Here is a 20,990-nt window from a genome sequence, read left to right on the forward strand (position 1 = left end):
TTAGTAAACATGTGAAAATACCAGACAAACTATCTTTAGACACTAAATCATTTCATAAAATCTATTATGAGCCCGAGAAACACCATGAGCTGCGAATTAACAATTTTAGTGGATATATCGCACGTATTTTTAATATATTGCATATTCTTCAAGTTCATTTAACAACATTCGTATGCATGAACATTTTATAAACGAGCCTAAAACATAAAATTAACGATATCCGTTATCAGATTAATATATGATAACCGCCATTTTAATTGTAAAACGATGAGCATGTTCCAAATATATGCTAACTATTTATAATGGGTTACATTTACATAAATATTAGAATTATAATGAGGATTTGCGTCGTCCCTTGTATACCTACATGGTATGTGTACGTTTTATACTAACCTTGATAGAACATCCTATGTACCTTATGGTTTTAACTTTAAATGCGCCGTTATGATCCCAAAGGTATATGACATATGGCTTGGCTAAGTGTTTGTAAATCTTAGTACCGTCGCAAATCAATATGTGTGGCAACATTATAATGTGTTGCATTATAATGTTGCCACACATATTGATTTGCGACGGTACTAAGATTTACCAGCTACATTTGAGTTACAAATTGAAAAATCAAACAAACAGACACAGTTACGTCGTTTACAAAGTCCACCGTCTGTCGATGGTTTATGAATCTAAACAATACGTAATATTTTACGTTGACCAGATGGTTAACAGTTAACTAGGTAACGTATGAGTTATTCAATGCCGTATTTACTTGTGATGGTGGTTACATTGTAGAGAGGCGAGCAATTAAAATAAAGTCTCTGGCTTCTGCAGGTTCTATGGAATTTCTGTGTACATACTGATACTTATACATTCTGAGCTTGCAAGCGATTACGATTAGGCATATTAAGAAATTGAGGAGGCCAGAAAAAAGGAAACCGGAAAATCTGGTAAACCAAACAAATAAACCCTGTCTTTACAAAAAAAGTCGTAAGTTTTGCAGACCTTATTGATCGAGATTGAAACGAATAAAAATTAAAGGACTTAAAACATTTAAAATCTTCATCTTCTCAACGGATTCATTTATTGTGTCGCATGAGCACAAAAACAATCGAAGACAGAAACATCACAATAACGGTTATATTTTAGTGATATTACATATTTATGTCAAGCAACCTCGCAAAACAGTCAAGACCTCTATTCTTCGGATTTAAATTTTACGAAATTAATGGACTCTAATATATCTAAATTGTCAATTTTGTTAATACATCTGTTTGTCCTGCGAATGAGCTAAAAAGCAAGGTCGCCAAACCGGGTGGTAATCCTCCAGAGCGTAACGGATATTATGTCAAGCGACCTCGCAAAGGTCGCTCAGAGTCCGGTCTCCCGCTCAATGGCAGAACAGGTTCCATACAATCCTATAAAAGCATAAGTTCAAGTGTCGATAAAATTGACGTATCGCTTGCATATTTAATTTCATGGTTTTGGCAGACTTGCTTTAATCAAACACGATAAACAAAGTTACATTCAATTCGGTTCCATTTTCTTTTCTTTTCGGGAAAACATTTGCACGAATGTAACAATGCTAATAAGATTATCTGATTGTACATTATCAATGCGGTTAATGATGATAAGAGGATGTTTGATTATTGTTATGACGCGGAAAACCTAAAATATCGATGTTTATTATACCTTAATACCGCGTATTTACGTGGACCCGACCTGAACAAGGTCTATTTCTTTCCAAGAAGCTGTTAATGGACGGCTCACTTGAGACACTTAAAAAATCATCTTAAACTACTGAAAATGCGAAATCGATCACCAGGGGCCCACACCTCGAAGCTACAATTACAATTTACAAGTGGTTGTCAATGTCTAATATGACAAGTTGGAAACAGACTTCCGCTTGTAACTTGTAACTTTCAGTTTTGAGAAATGGGCCCCAGATGTAATTTCCGATCGAATAAGATTAACAAATCAATATAGTTGTACACAAATCTTACTAGATGTCTCTTTCAAGACATCAATCATTCTGGCCTGACCTCATTAAAAGTCTGTAGGAGTACTAGACCAGTGGCAGGTAAACTAAAAGCTACATATTGTAATAAGCCAATTAACATGAAGGCAGCCTGCGCGAAAGGGTCGTGGGTGGAGCACTAGCCTGAGCAAGCCCTAGATCGAAAGGGCACTGCCCACGACAACTGCATTCATAGCTTTGACAGATCTGCAATCTCTTGTAAATATCGGTATTAGAGGAACTACATTTGGTGACTTTGCTCGTTAATCACATTATCATGATAATTCTATCCATAATCGGAGAGTTAGATGACATCTACATTTGGGATTTTAATTAAATTAGAGAGAGTCGATTACTTTTACATTTGTGTCAACTCAGAGATAATCTATCTCCTTGAGCGCACTTATTCAATGAATCAATTCTAATATGCATCCAAGAACTTACAATTTTCCCTGAAAAGTTTATTTTAATACTTAATCAAAAATTCTAAATCATAAAAAATCATATCCTCAAACCAAGTAGCAAACCTCAAGTGGGAACACTCAACAATCAATGCAATCGCGAATAACATATGTTATGACAACGGGATGTGCCGATGAGCGTACTGAATGAATCTCTATATTCAAAGTGTATGCCTCGTCGGGCTTTCGTAGAGCAAGCTAATCTTGTAGACACGTACACAATAATTATTAATTAATTATGTTTTATCTAAATCTTTTTCTAAAATAGTTTTATCATGTAAGCTTTTACCCCTAGCGCTTATTATTTACAACCAGCAAAAGGCCAAACGTTTGATTATGAATTATGAAAATCCGTAGATAATGTTAATGCCATGGTTTTCGACAACATTTCCACCTATACCTACCTAAGCTAAGCACAGCTATAATTCTTCTCATAATAGGTATTGGAATTTTTCAGAATCTCATGATCGCACGTCTCATTTTAATGCCTATGAAAAACAGAGGGTATAAATGAGGCAATGAGTATAAATTTGCGTTCCCTGCTCAAACAGAGTTTCTTTTTTTACATGCATGTATACTATATTGTATAAGATGTAGCGGAGAGAGGAGGAGATAGATCGGAGATCGCATCTACGGACGCCACAATAAAAACATCCCAGTTTACAGAAGTTTATAAAATACTCCATTGCAGTTAATGGGCTAGTTAAAGTCAGATTATTATTTGCCCCACCCACGTTTTTCCACGAATAGACACGGGCGTCATAAAAGAGGCTGAGCACACCGCAAAACGTATAACTGATGCTAATGGAACCGAATTAACTTGCTGCCTAACAAATACAGTGACTTCATCAGACCTGGGTTCCTAGTTCCCACCAAAAGCGAAGGATTCTTTTGCTTTCCCGTCAGCTAGTTTGAGAGAATTGTGCACCTCTTTTGAATCGCTGAAGTTCAGTGAGCGTCAGGACCCCTGGACCACTACAGATATTTGATGTTTAGTACATACTAAAATTTAGTACCTATTTGATACTATTTGGTACCTGAGTACATATATTTGGTACCTCCACTGATATCGAAAAATCGAGCGAATAAAGTGGCCAGACATTCTGACGTCAGGATGTCTGGACCATTTTTGGTTTACATAGTTCTAGACAACACTGCTAATTGATATCTTAGTCAATATTTACTACCTATTTGGTACCTGTCAATATATTTTTTTTAAATTTTTTTGGCGTACCAGAAAAAAGTTATGACGGAATTTAAAGTTGTGAGCCCAGCCGTGGCGTAGAAGTATGTAGCGCCTGTCAAAAGAATAGAGGCAAATCCGCCTGCCCTCCTGCGCGCGTCAACTTAAATAGGAATTTAGTTTTAGGCACTCGCACATCATCTCTACTACTGACTAGTGGCATTAATATAGTCGAAATATAAAAGTAATTAGTGTAATTACACTAGTTTTCCATTTTCATCCTGAGAGACCTAAACACGTGGCAACAGTTGGGCAAATTCTAGGGGGGAAATAGCATAAACTATTATAATTAACAGCGTCATTGGTAATATTGGTATATAGGACGTATTTTGATGATGCGGACCAGTCTATGGTCCACGAGCTCCGTTATAGGGGTTTATCATATAAATAAACCACTGCTTTCGGTAACATTTGTTTTTTGCATCGATTAGTGTCAATTATGAATAAATACAAACATCAAATCAATCATCTACTATCAGTAATAGTCACAATGCCGCCAAATCTGCCATACAGCTCTACAGCTGCTGAACAGTCGCAAAAATGACCGGCTGTCAGGGTTAAACTGATTTACAAATTTCTCCGCCAGGAGATGTCTCTCAGGGACATGACATGACATTAGACGTTATTGAGACTGTAGGAGGTTCTCTCAGGAGGAAAATGGAAAACTAGTGTAATTACTTTTATATTTCGACTATATTAATGCCACTAGTCAGTAGAGATGATGTGCGAGTGCCTAAAAATAAATTCCTATTTAAGTTGACGCGCAGGAGGGCAGGCGGATTTGCCTCTATTCTTTTGACAGGCGCTACATATTTCTACGCCACGGCTGGGCTCACAATTTTAAATTCCATCATAACTTTTTTCTGGTACGCCAAAAAAATTTGAAAAAAATATATTGACAGGTACCAAATAGGTAGTAAATATTGACTAAGATATCAATTAGTAGTGTTGTCTAGAACTATGTAAACCAAAAATGGTCCAGACATCCTGACGTCAGAATGTCTGGCCACTTTATTCGCTCGATTTTTCGATATCAGTGGAGGTACCAAATATATGTACTCAGGTACCAAATAGTATCAAATAGGTACTAAATTTTAGTATGTACTAAACATCAAATATCTGTAGTGGTCCAGGGGTCCTGACGCTCACGAAGTTCACTACAAACAAATGCAATACTAATCGAACTTAAAAATTGTAATATGATCGAAGAAAGACTTTCCTATATGGGCATACCAGCAAGAGAAATGGACCAAGGATGTGTTTTGATGATCTGATAACGAGGAATGGGGTCCATTCAGAAGAGAATGCACAGATAGATTACTGCGATGCATCATTCTTCTGTTCGTTAGTTATTGCTGAAATTATATAAAAATGATAAGACCCTTGACCCAAACTTGCAAAATACAAAGCGGTAAATATTTAATATAACACCTTTACAAAAACAATTAGCCCGAAGTTTTGTATGTCTAGCAACCGAACCGTACCGTATAAATAGGTAAGTGAATGCTGGTAAAGAATTTGTTTCCATGTCATCTCTAATCAGGTAATCACCTAACTAATCTAGCCAGGATAAATCTGTTTTCAATAACAATCATAGAAGTAACTTCTTAGATAACACGTCAATTTACGAATGAATAATGATCGACATACAAATCAAAATCAGAAAGAACGTCAAAGTCATTAAGTAACAGCTGGCTTCGAAAATTAGCGCAAATCTAAACTAAAACGTGTTGACACATTAAACGTAACACACGCAACTAAACACTCCAAAAATAATCTGGCAACCATCACCAGAATTACAAAAGAGGCGCTTCTTTCCGACGTTCCAACACTTGATCGTTGTAAATAAATAAACCATGCACTCCACTGCTTACGAAAATAAATCTAATACAGATACAACTCTATCGGCCGCGTTCAATCAAAATACGCACATATTCACTAATGTAAACAAACCATCTTTCGTCTAGTTCACATGTTAAAATAATAAACACTATGTTACGCGCAGAGATTAAATGTCACAGTCACAATCAAAAGATACCATTTTATCTCAGCAATAGAAACAATTTATTTACAATTTACAGCAGTACATTATTGACAATGGATAAAGCGATACCTTTTGTATTAATTAATAAAATAAATACTCACAGCCGGGCGATATACCGTTCTCCTTCATAGCGCAGCGGAATGGATAATAAGTGCCAGGCAGCACCTTGCCATACATTGTCCGATCCATCTTCGGCCAATACAGTTGTTTTTTTAGAAATAAAACACCCACAGTATCAACACTAGTCACTGCGCACCATAATCACAGCCTACACTGCGCCTGCGTCACCCACACGCCGCGAAAATGCAGAAAACACTTGCATCAATAAACAGTTACCTGTCAATCATACGTAAACACTCCAAAGAGTTCTGTGGGCACTCCTCTACACTAGAGCGGTTAGTAAAGAGCGAGCTACTGGTCAGCGGTATCGTCATGCATCTGTCGATAAGTAGTGATAAGTGATAAGACAGTGTCAGGAGGGCGAGGTCGCGTGCGACTAGTCGTGGTCGCGTCCCAGTCGCGACTGCGCGTTGTCGTCGGCGCCCGCGCTCCAGCTCTGGAGATTATTTATACGCGGATCAAGTGCACTCGTCAAAGTTGATTGTTCTTTAACGAAGGAGTTGAAGCAGTAGCATAGCGTGATAAAACAGTGGGTGGTAACGATCGAAGTCCTCAAGGACTGAATTGTAAAACGCCATAACGGACTACTAGGTGCTGTCCTTATTTTTCATAATAAATATTTTAATTATTACAAAATATAAGAAAATATAATAATAGGATAGAATATAATAGAAGACTTCGACAAGTCGCAGGATTCGAGAAAAACAAATGATGCGAGACGTCGCGTACAATTTACGAGAAATTTTACACGTCCAAGGCCAAGCCTACGCCACTATGAATGTTACTTTGGGGGTGAGGATGCTTGGTGTCTCAATTAGCCACCCCAAACTTATTTGTCGTTTTACAATCGTAGTAGGTACCTTTTTAACCTAATTACACGTAACATCACTACAACAGATGCGTCATCTTTAAAACCGTGCTCTTACATAAATTACGACTAATGTCATGGCTACATCATCATTTAAAACAAAGTTAATTTGCATCTAGTGTTACCACTACAAAATGAATTATTACCGTTAGACGAGCAATAAAGCAATCAGTCTCTTCAGTAAATTTTAGAGATTCCGATCCCTTTGAAGGCGCGAGAAAGGGTGATCAATCACGAGATCTCTTACCAACCGTCTTATAACCTTCTTGACATAGTTTTACTCAACTGTGGCTTTCTAAAAGTAGCCATTATCTGTGTAGAGGAAGTATTAATTTTGAGCGTCGCGTCCAAGGGAGATACGATGTTAGGCAAGTGTTTCTTCGATTTATTCTAATTTCGTTCTCAGTTCCCGCCAAAACACATCGAAACCGACGTCCGGTGCGCGGGAGTCGCGTGACAACGCTTCCGCCTTTTGAAAACTTCGCCAATTCCAAAAGATCCTATTTTACTAGAAAATTCAAACTAGTTACGACATAAGCAGCCCTGTTGTTTTCACATTCCTTTAACAGTTTACGATAATCACTCGAAAGAAAACTGAAAGCTTTGATCTATAGTTTAGAGTTGTGTGAAATTCGTTAATTAAACACTTCGACGCTGCTGAAATCCGACAACGCTGAAACTTTCTAAGAATGTAAACGGAGGTGACAGAGCAGGGCATCAGATTTTATTCGGTAATTATGACACAAGATGTAGACCTTTCACACTGGTGGTGAAAGAACGTTTAGCAGTTGATGAATTGCCTCAAATTGAAAACATAACAGTAAGAGCTCAATATTTTTGGGTATTGAATCTACCTCTCTGACTGCGCCATTTAAGGCCTTGTAATGTACAGTTCTAGCTCAGCTGAAAACTCGTTATGTCCACCACAGCTTAAAAAAATCGCATCGCATTCGTTTAGCAGCTACGATACCTTGGCTCCTACAGATGGCCATTTTTTTCAAAGTTGTTCACCCCAATATATAGGTAACATGGGTATTTTTTACGCGATTCATACTCAGAATCGCGAGGTCTTTCGATCCTGATAGGAGGAAAAAAATGTCCCAAGATTCCATACATTTTCCAAACCTTCCATTCCGTTACCGCTATACAAAATGTATGAAAAAATGATAACAGAATGGGAAAAAAACCTTGGGATCCTTTTTTTCTCCTATTAAGATTGAAAGAGCTCGCGATTCTGTGTGAAAACCACATTAAAATATCCATATCCAAAAAAAGTGGTATTGACAACTTTGAAAAAAAAATGTCCCAGATGTTTAAAAATTCTAAGCAAGTTAACATACCGGGCGTACCTAAGAAATTACGCACACACTTTATTGCCCCTATGGAATGCGTGAATGCTATGGTCAGGTCTTTTACCTACACCGACAAAGGGCATTAAACATGCCATTTAACACCGTTGTTCCTATAATTACCGAGTTTAGCATCGACCAACGCACCAACGCACGGCGCACCGTGACTGTGGAGTGTTCATTAGAACAAATTGCAGTAAACGCGTGTCTTCCTAACCTGGCCCCTATTGTTTCTCTAATAAGGAAGTCAATATTTGAGCTAAGCGCAGCGCAGGGGACGGTGTTCTGAACAATGGCCAAGTAGTTGGCTCATCAGCCTCATGAGACCAGAAAGCACCAAGAATAGGTAGACCAGGCAGGCAAGTATTGTGGCGCGATAAATGATACATTTATCGCGCGACCATGCTTGCCTGCCTGGTGTTCATTTTTATATCAGGTCCTTCAGTGTATGAGATTAGGACCGCAGTCCACACTTTAGATGTAGTCCTACCTTTCTTTACAAATGTATAAAATGAATGCTGCTGAAAGTTTGAAACCTTCAAATCAAGAGTGAACAGGCATCTTCTGGGCGAGCTCACTCCATCGTAGGCCACGTCTTTGCCTTTGGCTAGTCTGTGGTCAAGAGTAAGCCCATTTATAATTAAAAAAAAAAAAAAAAAAAGCCGGATGACGATGACGAGCGCATATTGCAATTTTGACCTGTGAAAATCTTTAGGCGCAATTTTTCATGATTCCCATTGACAGACAAAAACAGGTTTCAATTATATTTTCAAGACTTCAAATTTAGAAATACATAATTTAGTCGAGAAGTTTGGCATTAACTATCTTATACTGTTACTGAATGGACTGAAGCGATTCGCTTAGTCAGCGTCGGGAGTAACAAAGTAGGTGCAAACACAAACCACCGCGTTTATGATGAAAACATTGGCAATATTGGCATGGAGGGAAATGCAAGAGCTGTGGGAAAGTTGTAAAACAAACAGAGCTTAGCAAGCTTACACTGATCGTGTTTAACGACCTCTGCTAAGGAAGGTAGGTTTTGAAAAAAGAAAAATACACCTCAGGTCAGGAAAAGAAAAGATGGAAGTGACCGGCAAAAGTTAGCTAACAGGACATTTCCTAGGACAGAATGAGCCAGTGTTGCCAGACGGAATCTGAAGTAGGTATACAGTAGAAAAATGAATAAAAAACCAGTAGATCGGGAGAAAAAGCAGTAGACTACAAATATTGATACCAAGTGAAGAAGAATGAAAGAAAAATTATGCTGTTACACGAAAACGGTCCTAGAACTCTTTTAGACTTCTCGCGATTTCAAATTCATGAAGATTTGCGTTTATAGGTTTTGGAAAAAACATACAAAGGTCATTTTTGACAAACTTTTTTCTTTCTTATGTGTGTATGAAAAAAAAACCGAATCGAAAAGCCACACATCAAGAAAAAACTTATCCCATACAATTTTTACGAAGATAAACTTATTCGACAAAAGCGGCCCGCCCCAGCTACGCATGGGGATTACAAATGGTTATACATAGTAAGTTATCCGTAAAAAATAGGCATAAATGTTTTCGCGGACTTTTATGTAAACCTATGAGAGATACACTATTTCGTTATACAGCTCATTGATATAGCTGAAACGGTTTGGGCAGCGTTATCGATTATTTAAGGCTCTCAGCCTGTGGGATTTTGTCCGACTTGTTTAGCAAATATCGTCATATATCAAACAAAATCTCAACAAATTATATCTTAAACCTTCCCCAAGAATCACTTATTCATAGGTGAAAACTGCATGAAAATCCGTTCAGTAGTTTTTGAATTTATCGCAAACACACATAGACAGACGCGAAGGGGGACTTTGTTTTATAAGGTATAGGATGCATTCAATTGATTCCATTCCTATTCAGTATCGATGGGGCAGTTGCACAAATAAGAACATTTTCTCAAACTTGAGAGTGAGGTGAGCTGAGTGAAGATGATATTTCATAGTACAGTTCACACGAAAGCCTGTAAAGCACCCTCCATTTGTTTCTAAACGTCAAATGCTGACACTACACCATGACATTGAGTAATCACAAAAAAAATATTTATTGTACAAATGCACCTGAATGTCACCGTTTAATAAGTTACTTCAGAGTAAAAAAAAAATTGGCGCGGAATTAGAAAAGTTTTCTTTTTGCCCAGTTTTATCAAAACTATCAAGAGATATTTTTTTCTTAATTTCATTGCAAGTTTGAGAAAAGCACTATACATCCCTCGCCGTGAAAAGGGCGTACAGGCTTCGTATCACTATCCTACTTAGATGGATATACCTACACAGCATGTACCATTATTTTATATGAACACATATAAAACCAGTTAGAATACAAACATCAAACTTCCTGCACCCGCCTAGATCGCTATTGCTAATCCCAATAAGCTACCAGTACATTACGAACAATCACAGATATAAAGTCTGTCAAGCGATTTCTGTCACTAGAAAAAGGCAGCAACTTTAAGAAATGAAGGGATGAAAGTTGACCCATAGAAAATTTTAATTTCGCGCCTTGACAAAGTTGTTGGACCGTCTATAGTAAAAATTTGAAGCCAATCCAATTGTTTATACTAAAAAATATCGAATTGGAAAAAAGCAGGTAGATTTCTTGAAAAATTACAAAAAAAGCAGTAGATCAGTAGATTTTTTCAAAATCAGGTAGATCTACTGCTAAATCAGTAGATCTGGCAACACTGGAATGAGCTGGAAAAATCTGGAGGCCTATACCCTACAAAAGGGGTCCCTGTAAATTTTAAAATAAGCATTAAAACTAGGATAAGTATATGGGAGTAATAAATGTTTTATTATTATTATTTGTGTCGCTTAACTTCAAACCTGGGTAAATCCATTCTGCTTTAAGGTTGATTATATAAAAAAAAGTGTTACTATCTGCATTCTTATTAGCAGAATGGATTTACTCGAGTTTGAAATTAAGCGACACATTTGCACCTCAGGTCAAATTTTTATTCGCAGTTTGGGCTAGGATATTGAAGTTTAATTACCAAACGAGTCTCCTCGGCACGAAAATCAATAGCCTCATTTATCCATCGTTGAAGAACCTTCACTACCGTGTAGTAACCGACGAGATATTAATACATCTTTTTAGGGTTCCGTAGCCAACTAGGAACCCTTATAGTTTCGCCATGTCTGTCTGTCCGTCCGTCCGTCCGTCCGTCCGCGGATAATCTCAGTAACCGTAAGCACTAGAAAGCTGAAATTTGGTACCAATATGTATATCAATCACGCCAACAAAGTGCAAAAATAAAAAATGGAAAAAAATGTTTTATTAGGGTACCCCCCCTACATGTAAAGTGGGGGCTGATTTTTTTTTTTCATTTCAACCCCAACGTGTGATATATTGTTGGATAGGTATTTAAAAATGAATAAGGGTTTACTAAGATCGTTTTTTGATAATATCAATATTTTCGGAAATAATCGCTTCTAAAGGAAAAAAAAGTGCGTCCCCCCCCTCTAACTTTTGAACCATATGTTTAAAAAATATGAAAAAAATCACAAAAGTAGAACTTTATAAAGACTTTCTAGGAAAATTGTTTTGAACTTGATAGGTTTAGTAGTTTTTGAGAAAAATACGAAAAACTACGGAACCCTACACTGAGCGTGGCCCGACACGCTCTTGGCCGGTTTTTAACCAAGAGGGGCTGCAGGGGTGGCACTTAAACCATCCTTAATGTATTTGTAATGTATTTGGTAAGGATTAAAAAATAATTTCTGCAAAAAGTTTAAATATAGCTTTTGGCAAATTATTAAATATTCATGTAGTTTTTATTCATATCATTATAATTTTTAGGTGTTAAGATTTGAACTTGAAAATGATTATTAAAGCTAATGCCAAATCTAAAAGAGAAGGCTTGCTTCACCCAATAGTGGAACGATGATGAACAACGGGTGTTATAATTATCAATTAATAATATACTTAATAATAGTTTCGACACTTGACCCAAACCCAGAGATGTTCTCGTTAGGTGGTCGGATCAAGGGTCAGTCAGATATAGAAACCGGGTAATCTTGGATACGGCGCGTATATTAGACACGATGCGTATTCCTCTGCGAGCTCTGAGGCCCTGACCACTGATATATGCGGATTGCGGTCCCGAAACCCGGCCCCGCTTAAACGGTATCACCGGGCTAGAGGTCGCGAGGTTGGATAACGGCCGGTGCCACAGTCATCCCCAAGACGATGGCGGAAGACCGCCACAGCACCCAGCGCCGAAGGGGCCCCACACACCGCAGCAGGGGGCGAGGGGTATCGAATGAAGATACTACTACCTGACCACCGGCAGCTTGAGCCCTGAACCGCAGCTATCGACTCGCTTAGGTTTCGTACTGTATTTGAAATAGTTTCTGTGGGCATTTTATTTTAAGGTTCATACTACAAAAAAGTAACAATGAAACTATTTTAATACCAAAGGTTAAACTGATTAGTCTAGACTCCTAGAGAGCAATGTGCTTGAAGCCGAGCCAAAATCAATCCAATCGCTGCCAGCAGTGAAACAAAACACTACATCAATCGCGAATGTACAGAGCTTATTGGAACAATATTTACGATTGCTCACGATTATTATGGTTAAATCAAATACGATCATTTATCAAATCAAACATAAAATACATTAAATTGAATTGTGAAGAATTTAAATTTGAAAAAAAAAACCCGACATATTGGACCGATTTCCATCGAACATGGATAAGAACACTGAACACTCCCGACTAATTCAGCATTCAAACAAACAAAAAAACTAAATCAAAATCGGTTCATCCGTTCGGGAGCTACGATGCCACAGACAAGACACACATGCAGACAGACACGTCAAACTTATAACACCCCGTCATTTTTGCGACGGGGGTTAAAAATGGCGATTAATTTTTCAATAGACAGGTAACATACTCTAGCCTAGCGGAACAGAATAATGACAACAAAAGTTACGCACCAATTATGTATGTTCAATAGGTACAAGTAGAGATGGGTAACTACCCAGGTAAATACCCGACGGTGGGTATTTACCGGGTAAATACCCGATATTTACCTACCCGCGGGTAAATAAGCGGGTATTTTCATTTTTCTTCCAAATTTGACGTTTTTAAATGGTGTTTGGGCTAAAATAGATTAATTTAAGTCAGTCTTTGTAATTGTACACAATAATGTTTATTCAAATTGGGAACGAATAGGTTGCTATGAGATAAAATGTGATTTTAGTGTATCACTCCAACTATAAAAATCGTGTAATATCATTCTCTGACATACGGAAATAATTTCAAATGCTTTTAGTATAAATTATAAGTTTGATAAATCAAAACTGTAAATAAAAATATGTGAATAAAAATATTAAAAAAAAATCTTTTTCAAGCTCATAACTCATACATAGTATGTTTTATGACAAAAATGCATATAAACTTTTTTGTAGTAAATTGTGTCTACTTTAGTTCGTACATACAATAATTTTCGATATTAATGATAGTTTCCATGAAATATGAAAAAAATACATTTTACCCTCCCTAACCCCACCATAACCCCCTCCAACCAGTACTAGGAAGTTTATCTTTATCGTATAAATACGACTAATTAATACAATCTAAAAAGCACACATAAAACATATTTTTTTAATTATTTTTAAAAATATACATTAAAACTTCTGTAAACTTAATTGTCTATTTGACTGAACAGTTTTGTTTTAAATTGTGTATAAAAATTACAACCACTAACTTAGTATTTATCTCCATTTTAACACAAATCAGCATGTCCAACATGAAATGAATCAATTTGGGTAGATACGGGTAAATACCGGGTAGATAGGTATTTACCGGGTAAATACCTGGGTGGGTAGATTGGGTATTTACCCACGACCCATCTCTAGGTACAAGAGATGCACGCCAAAGAAAAACTTTCAAAACTAGACCTAAACGTAGGTATTTAGCACTAAAATATTTCTGAGATAAATTAATATGTTTTTATCAATTACCACTGACCTATCACTGACCAAAAAAAAAACAACAAATTCACGCACGGAACTTGTTCCACGATGAAACACCGTTTATCATTCGGCGTACGCGTACACTGGCGGCCGAGCCGCGAAGCCGCGGTGACGTCACTAAGCCATGCCATGGACGTTATCAGCCTGATTCCCTCTCTGTATACATAGCTATGGGTACAACGGCGTATGTGACAGGCCCTACTTCGCGACAGGTAATATGTATATCTTGGTGGGTCAAGCGGTAAGGCAAAGTGATGACTTATGAATTGAGGATGGTGACACTGACAGTCAAATCATGTGTGCTTATAAGATAATGAGGGTACAGATTCAATTCAAAGCAATATTTTCCTGGGTATATTGCTTTTAGTATTCACAACTTTCATAAGCAATTTTATATGAAATGTGTGGTTTAATTTAACATCATGCCAAAATAAAGGAAATTATTTAATAAAACATAATGTTAAAATGTTGAGCCTGTGAATCACCTTGTTAGTGAAAAATATATGAGTCAGTTTAAACATCTCTGTTAGTCACAGAATTTGCCATATTTATAAAATAAGGCAGGTTTACAATTTACTAAATTTCAACCATATTTCAACATAATATCGTTTGTGCGACGACAGGATATTGGTTTGTTACGTCAAAACATCTCTAATTGGATTGTAAATATCGAAGGAATGTGTTATTGGAAACTTACAAATATACTGAGAAAACTCGTGTAAATATTTTTCTTGCTTGGGCTAGTCAAATGCAGTAGTGGGCAAAGTATATCGGGAGCTCGACAAAAATCACCGTCTATGTCCCGGAGAGTCCCGGTCCATTGAGACGATACAGGAGGGGTCAATTCTCCTTAAGGAGGAAACATAGCTGGGCATTAACTCGTTAATCCGTTAATCGTTAATTAACGAAGTTAACATTTCGATTAACGGATTAACTTTTAAGTTAACTTGAAAAAATGTTAACGGACTCGTTAACTTCCGTTATATTTCTCCCGAGTCCGTTAATCGTTAATCTAGTAGGGCAGAGGCGCCATCTGCGCTGCGAAAAACACGTTCTGAACGCTACTATAAGAGCCCGAAGTACGGCAAATCCTATGATTTGCCGGTAAATCCTAGGTTTTACCGATGTCGATTGCTAAAAGTCCGAAATATTACCTAAAAAGTATTCTTCACGTGGATTTGCTTTTACTAACTTTGATTCGGTGAATCCTAAGCTTTACCATGGCGACTGTTGTAGTGATAGGGTAGCAAATTCGAGCTCTATTTAAGACCACATTCGCTTCCCTAGCCTCTACCGCCCAAAGTGCCACAACAGTCCCCTCACCGCCAGCATCTCAACTGACACAGCTCTTGGCAGTAGCTCAGGCGATCACTGCCTTCCACGTGCAGCCTAGAGTTCAATAGGCTAGCTGTACTTCGGCCTTTTACAGAAATATAATACGTTATAGTGGATACTGATGCAACTAAATATTTAAAGAAAAGTTCATTTTTTTCACATGTTAACGGATTAACGATTAACTTTAACTTACGTTAAATTTGTCGAAATGTATCGCTTTAACGATTAACGAAGTTAACTTTTTTAGTAACGGATTAGCGATTAACGAAGTTAACTTTTTGATTAACGGTGCCCAGCTATGCCTAAGAATGCTATCCGTCACTGAAGGCATAAGACATTTGGATCATACAGAAGGACCACTCATACAACGCAAGGCAAAGTGAATACCTTTTTTAATCGAGAAAATACTCATTGCACTCTTGGTCATTACCGTCCTAACCTAGGTATGGACGGTAATCTTTCGCTTTCCGCAATAGATGTTGTATCAGCGATTCAGTCGAACTGTCGTGAAGATCTGCTACTCGCTACGTTGATCTGAAGATACAGCTGTACTGCTGTAGGTATGTGGGTATGTTCGTTGTCAGTGTAGAATCATTTAGCTAACAAAGAGTAAACTATTTTTAAATTAAAGGAAAAATGGAAAAATTCACACCTCCGGCAGGACTCGAACCTGCGACCTTTGGCCTTGGCCTTTGGCTTTGTAAACTCCCACATCTATATTCCTTTTTCACTCGGTTGCCAATGCCAACAGAGAGAAGAGCGGACCTGCTGTAGCTATAACAGGCACGTTACGTGGATCTGGAGATATAGGTATGTGGGTATGTTCGTTGTCAGTGTAGAATGCGCGGCATTAAGTGACAGCTATAAACTGGGAATGTTACAGATTCCTTTCTAATTCCAGGACGTATATTTTAGGAACTTTTGTACTTAACCTCGTATCTCGATCTCATATGTCAGCGGGGAGCATAACATAGGCGTCCAATTAAGGCACAAATATGACGGAGTTAGTAATTTACAATAAATACATTGTTAGACATTAGTGTTGCCAGGTCAAAAATAACGATTAACGAGCTAAGGATTTTAAAGACGATAATATGATTGTTTTGTGGATGATATTGGCCCCATTTCAGGATAGCTTTCGATTCGATCAAGTGAGAATGGTTTATTTTCACTACTTAAGCTAAGTTAATCGTTGGAAACATAACAAAATACTAATTTAGACACAAGTAGGTCTCGATTCTATAACGTTTTCAGCCTAGCACAGTATAATAAAGAGTACTATCGACACTATCGTACAGTATGGCCACTCCCGCTCTCCGATGAAAGTGCCGCCCACCCGCTCTCGGTTACCTCACAGTTACCGCCTGTCAAAAACGCGAACAGTCGACCTGTCATATCTCACTCATACAAGCATAGTACGCATTCACCTACACGAGCTTAGAATATGTGCTAGGCGCTTCTTTCATATATTTGATCGCCAGTGTCCGAGATGTGCCCCTAGTTAGTGCCAAAAGAGTAATTTAAACACACGTAGATTGCAACAATTTCAACCCCTAGTTTGTGTCATAAAATGCAAAACTAACACTACAAAACAAAGCCCTTTCAAACGAAATAGGCTAATCGTCGCAACGACCTTTACATAGACTGTATACCCTGTGTAGTGTGTGTGTATAGGCCAGGCGTTTACCCGATTAGAAGGCGGGACCGCTCTACCCTCTAACGAAAGGTCTTATGTTACTATGGGATTAGTAATAGGAAAGGGGACAACCGCTACTCTACACAAACGTAGTCTTTTTTATCCTCACTGGACTTCGACGATATATTTTTACATTACCTAATGTAGGTATTAGGTAGGTATATTAGACGAATATATATGACAACCATGCTCCATAGGAGTCCTTGATTTGAATTTTTTGATCATCTACAATTTTGAAAATTCTAAATATAAATCTTAGGTAGTTTTGCCTTTAATATTGTACATTAAATTTTGTCAAAGTATTAAATAATTTTTATACCCTGACAGGAACTAGGTCAGCCTCTCATTATTTTTAAAATCGGGACTTAATCGCGTATAACTACATATTAAACTGACCTCCAACGTTTCAAGGACGGCGTTGTCCCCGTGGTCTCGGAGAAGACTGGCTTGAAATGACATCAACACCTTCTGACAGCCGCGCGAGTTTTTCGAACTACCCGCACCTGGTTTTGATTATCAACTTGAACTGTTTGCGCACTAGGGATGTTACTCTGTCGACATACAACACCATTTCTACAGTAGAAAAGTGCGTGAAGCCATTGAAATCAAAAAACATCGCAATTTCAATCGGGACGAAGGTTTTAGGATCTCATCCACATGGAATCCTGTCATTAATAAGTGTAAGCCGAAAATAATATCGACAGTCGTTAAATCAAATATCGTCAGTGTTGTATGTCGACAGAGTAACATCAATTCAATTCAATTTTTGTATTATGGCCTCCATCAAATTCTTGATGATTCTGCCAATGTCAAGGTTGGATAAGACAGTGCAAGTATATTTACTTATTTAACGGTAGACTTTCGTGTTCGGTAAAATATCCATCCAACCCGTTGATCTAAAACAAACACAAACTACAACAAACACAAATACAACATACAAAGGTGTTTTTTTTTTTTTTTGCTAAAAGAATCGGGACATATTTTTATAGTATCCTATGTGTTCAAACATATAAGGAGGTATTGCAGGTATTATAATTTGATATTATTTTTTGTTAGAGTCAGGACCAAACCACTTGATCGAACTGCATGACCCTAAAGTCCTTTCCACGGAACGCCATTTCTTCAGTAGAAAAGTGCGTGAAGCCATTGAAATCAAAAAACATCGCAATTTCAATCGGGACGAAGGTTTTAGGATCTCATCCACATGTAATACTGTCATTAATAAGTGTAAGCGGAAAACAATATCGACACTCGTTAAATCGAATATCGTCAGTGTTGTGTGTCGACAGAGTAAGTAACATCCCTAGTGCGCAAACAGTTCAAGTTGATAATCAAAACCAGGTGCGGGTAGTTCGAAAAACTCGCGCGGCTGTCAGAAGGTGTTGATGTCATTTCAAGCCAGTCTTCTCCGAGACCACGGGGACAACGCCGTCCTTGAAACGTTGGAGGTCAGTTTAATATGTAGTTATACGCGATTAAGTCCCGATTTTAAAAATAATGATGTGTAATAATCGTGAAAGTTTAAATCAGTGTAGGTCAGCCTCTCTTTGGAAAATAAAAAGAATTTTATTTTACCATAAAACACCCCCTCCAGGCTACAAAACTGGATCTGGATCCGCCATTGGGACTGTATGTGTTGTTGCAGTGTGTGTTGTTTGTATGGAGAGGCGGTTTCAGTACGGCAGTCTACTTTTATAGTAACAGGAGATAGAACGTTTTGGCGCGATAGGTTAGGCGTCATTAATCAAACGACGAGGGCGTCCGGCCTGTTAGAAAAACGGCCATCATTCAGGGTCGTAGTTATGCGAATATTCGTTGAGATCCAAAAATGCCAAAAATAGTAATTTTTTCTTCTAGACAGATCGTAATTTTCAACTGAATGTCATGAAGTTTTGAGACTAGATTCTAAATTTTGTGAAAAATTAACAAAATGAGATAACAGATGATCAACACAATTTATAAGGATATAATCCATACTAGTATTCTGTCTGTTTGTTTGTCCGTCTTTCACGGCAAAACGGAGCGACGAATAAACGTGATTTTTTAAGTGGAGATAGTTGAAGGGATGGAGAGTGACATAGGCTACTTTTTGTCTCTATCTAACGTGAGCGAAGCCGCGGGAAAAAGCTAGTTTTTTATAAAATGGTAACTGTCTGGATTTGTAATAACTTTTTGGATATTTCTGCAACTTAGGTATACATCTCCACAGGGTTCGAGGATATATATCAATGGATATATATTCATTCATATCATATCATATCAAGATATATATCCGATATATATCAGATATATATCCAGCTAGGTTCGACGATATATATCAATGGATATAAATATCCGATATTTATTATTTTTTTCTATAAATATTTCAATACAAAAATGGTTTAAAAAAACGTAACATTGATGAAAATATAGTTTGTGTTTGTATTTTTCTACTAAATTTTATGTTTTTTAGTAGATTTTTCCTTATCTAAAGTCATATTCATAAATAATTCAACAAAATAATAAAATGCCTTCCATACAAAATGGATATATATCAAAGTTGATATATATCATAATTCATAAATATCCGATATTTTGATATTTATTATAAATATCTGATATTTTCGAACCCTGCATCTCCAGGTACCTAATTCCATTTGATAAAATATATTTCTATCACAAGAGAAGTTTGAACCTTGGGTGAAATTGTAAAAGTGCTATAAACAACCTTTATTGCTGAAAATTGGACCAAGCCCTAGGTATTCAATTGATGGTTTGTTTAAAGGTATCTATTTTAATAAGTTTAATATAGTGTGACAGATGTAGACCCATTAACTTAAATTCGTAAAGATGGAATATTTAAAACTTCACTTAAACATAAATTTTATAGGACTTAAACTTTTGGTAGGCTCATTAGTTAACTTTTAAAATTATCTGTCTTTGATAAGTCAACAACACACAATTTCAGCATTTTTCCTTTCTTTCTTTTCTCTCAGCATGTTTCTATACTAAGTATATATTTCATTAATTATTAATTTATTATAGACTCAAAAAATATTTATTTTATTTGATTTATTTTATTTGTTAGGAAAACTTTCAGCTAAAGTTACAATAAGACTTATAATATAGAAACCATGAGCCAATAACAAGTTTCCACAGATTTATGATGCAGTTCCACATTAATCTGCATATCCTTTATTCTGGACTTCTGAATGACCAACTCATTTTGCTTACATTAATATTAGGTACATAACATTGAATTTATTATTATTAAACTGAACATTGGACCTTTGACCATGATCATGGGCACAGGTAATGTGATGACCATGATGATTCACTGCTTCGGTACTACTCGAAAATAGACTGCGTGGTAGGTACATGGATCATAAATAAAAGTATAATAATAAATTATGGTTTATTGATGATTCTTCATCATCTGAATACGAAAAATAGGCTATTATAACTGCTAATTGTGTTGAGTCTAAGTGTGGAAACTGTAGAGTATAACTTATTATTTATGATAATACTGATAACTGGGCTAAACAGAAGCTAGCTGCTGAGATAAATGAAACTGGGCGAAGTACATTTCGCTGTTCTAAAATGAGTTTGATACTGTCCTAAATAAAGACGTTCCAAAAATTTTGGTACTAGTACGTATGTTTAGCAGCGTGGACCCAAGATTTTTGCAATAAAACACGTCATTAAGGCACCAGAGCAGGTAAAACAGGTTATGATAACAGCAAAAACTCACCCAAATCATCCATGGTGTTTTCCAGAAACTTTTCACACTATCACTATTTAACTTGAGCTTTTTTATTTTGGCACCACTAGTAAACAATAATAAACATTATATGGCTGAATAATACTTAAAA

General features: G+C 36.9%; 1 protein-coding gene across 2 annotated transcripts in view; it reads right to left on the minus strand.

The window, feature by feature from the left end:
- Positions 1 to 20,975, minus strand: part of LOC125228409 (paxillin) — a 139,442-nt gene extending 118,467 nt beyond the window's left edge. The window contains exon 1 of one of the 2 annotated variants that reach the window (XM_048132976.1): positions 20,870 to 20,975. In XM_048132976.1, the coding sequence (XP_047988933.1) occupies positions 20,870 to 20,882 (13 nt within the window). In that variant the 5' untranslated portion in view covers positions 20,883 to 20,975. Of the gene's footprint in view, positions 1 to 5,857; positions 6,055 to 20,869 lie in introns of those variants that run through there. The other variant, XM_048132975.1, reaches the window with a different exon arrangement.
- Positions 20,976 to 20,990: the final 15 nt, after the last annotated feature.

This window comes from Leguminivora glycinivorella, chromosome 7 (genome assembly GCF_023078275.1).
Source record: "Leguminivora glycinivorella isolate SPB_JAAS2020 chromosome 7, LegGlyc_1.1, whole genome shotgun sequence".
In the NCBI taxonomy this organism is placed as follows: Eukaryota; Metazoa; Arthropoda; class Insecta; order Lepidoptera; family Tortricidae; genus Leguminivora; species Leguminivora glycinivorella.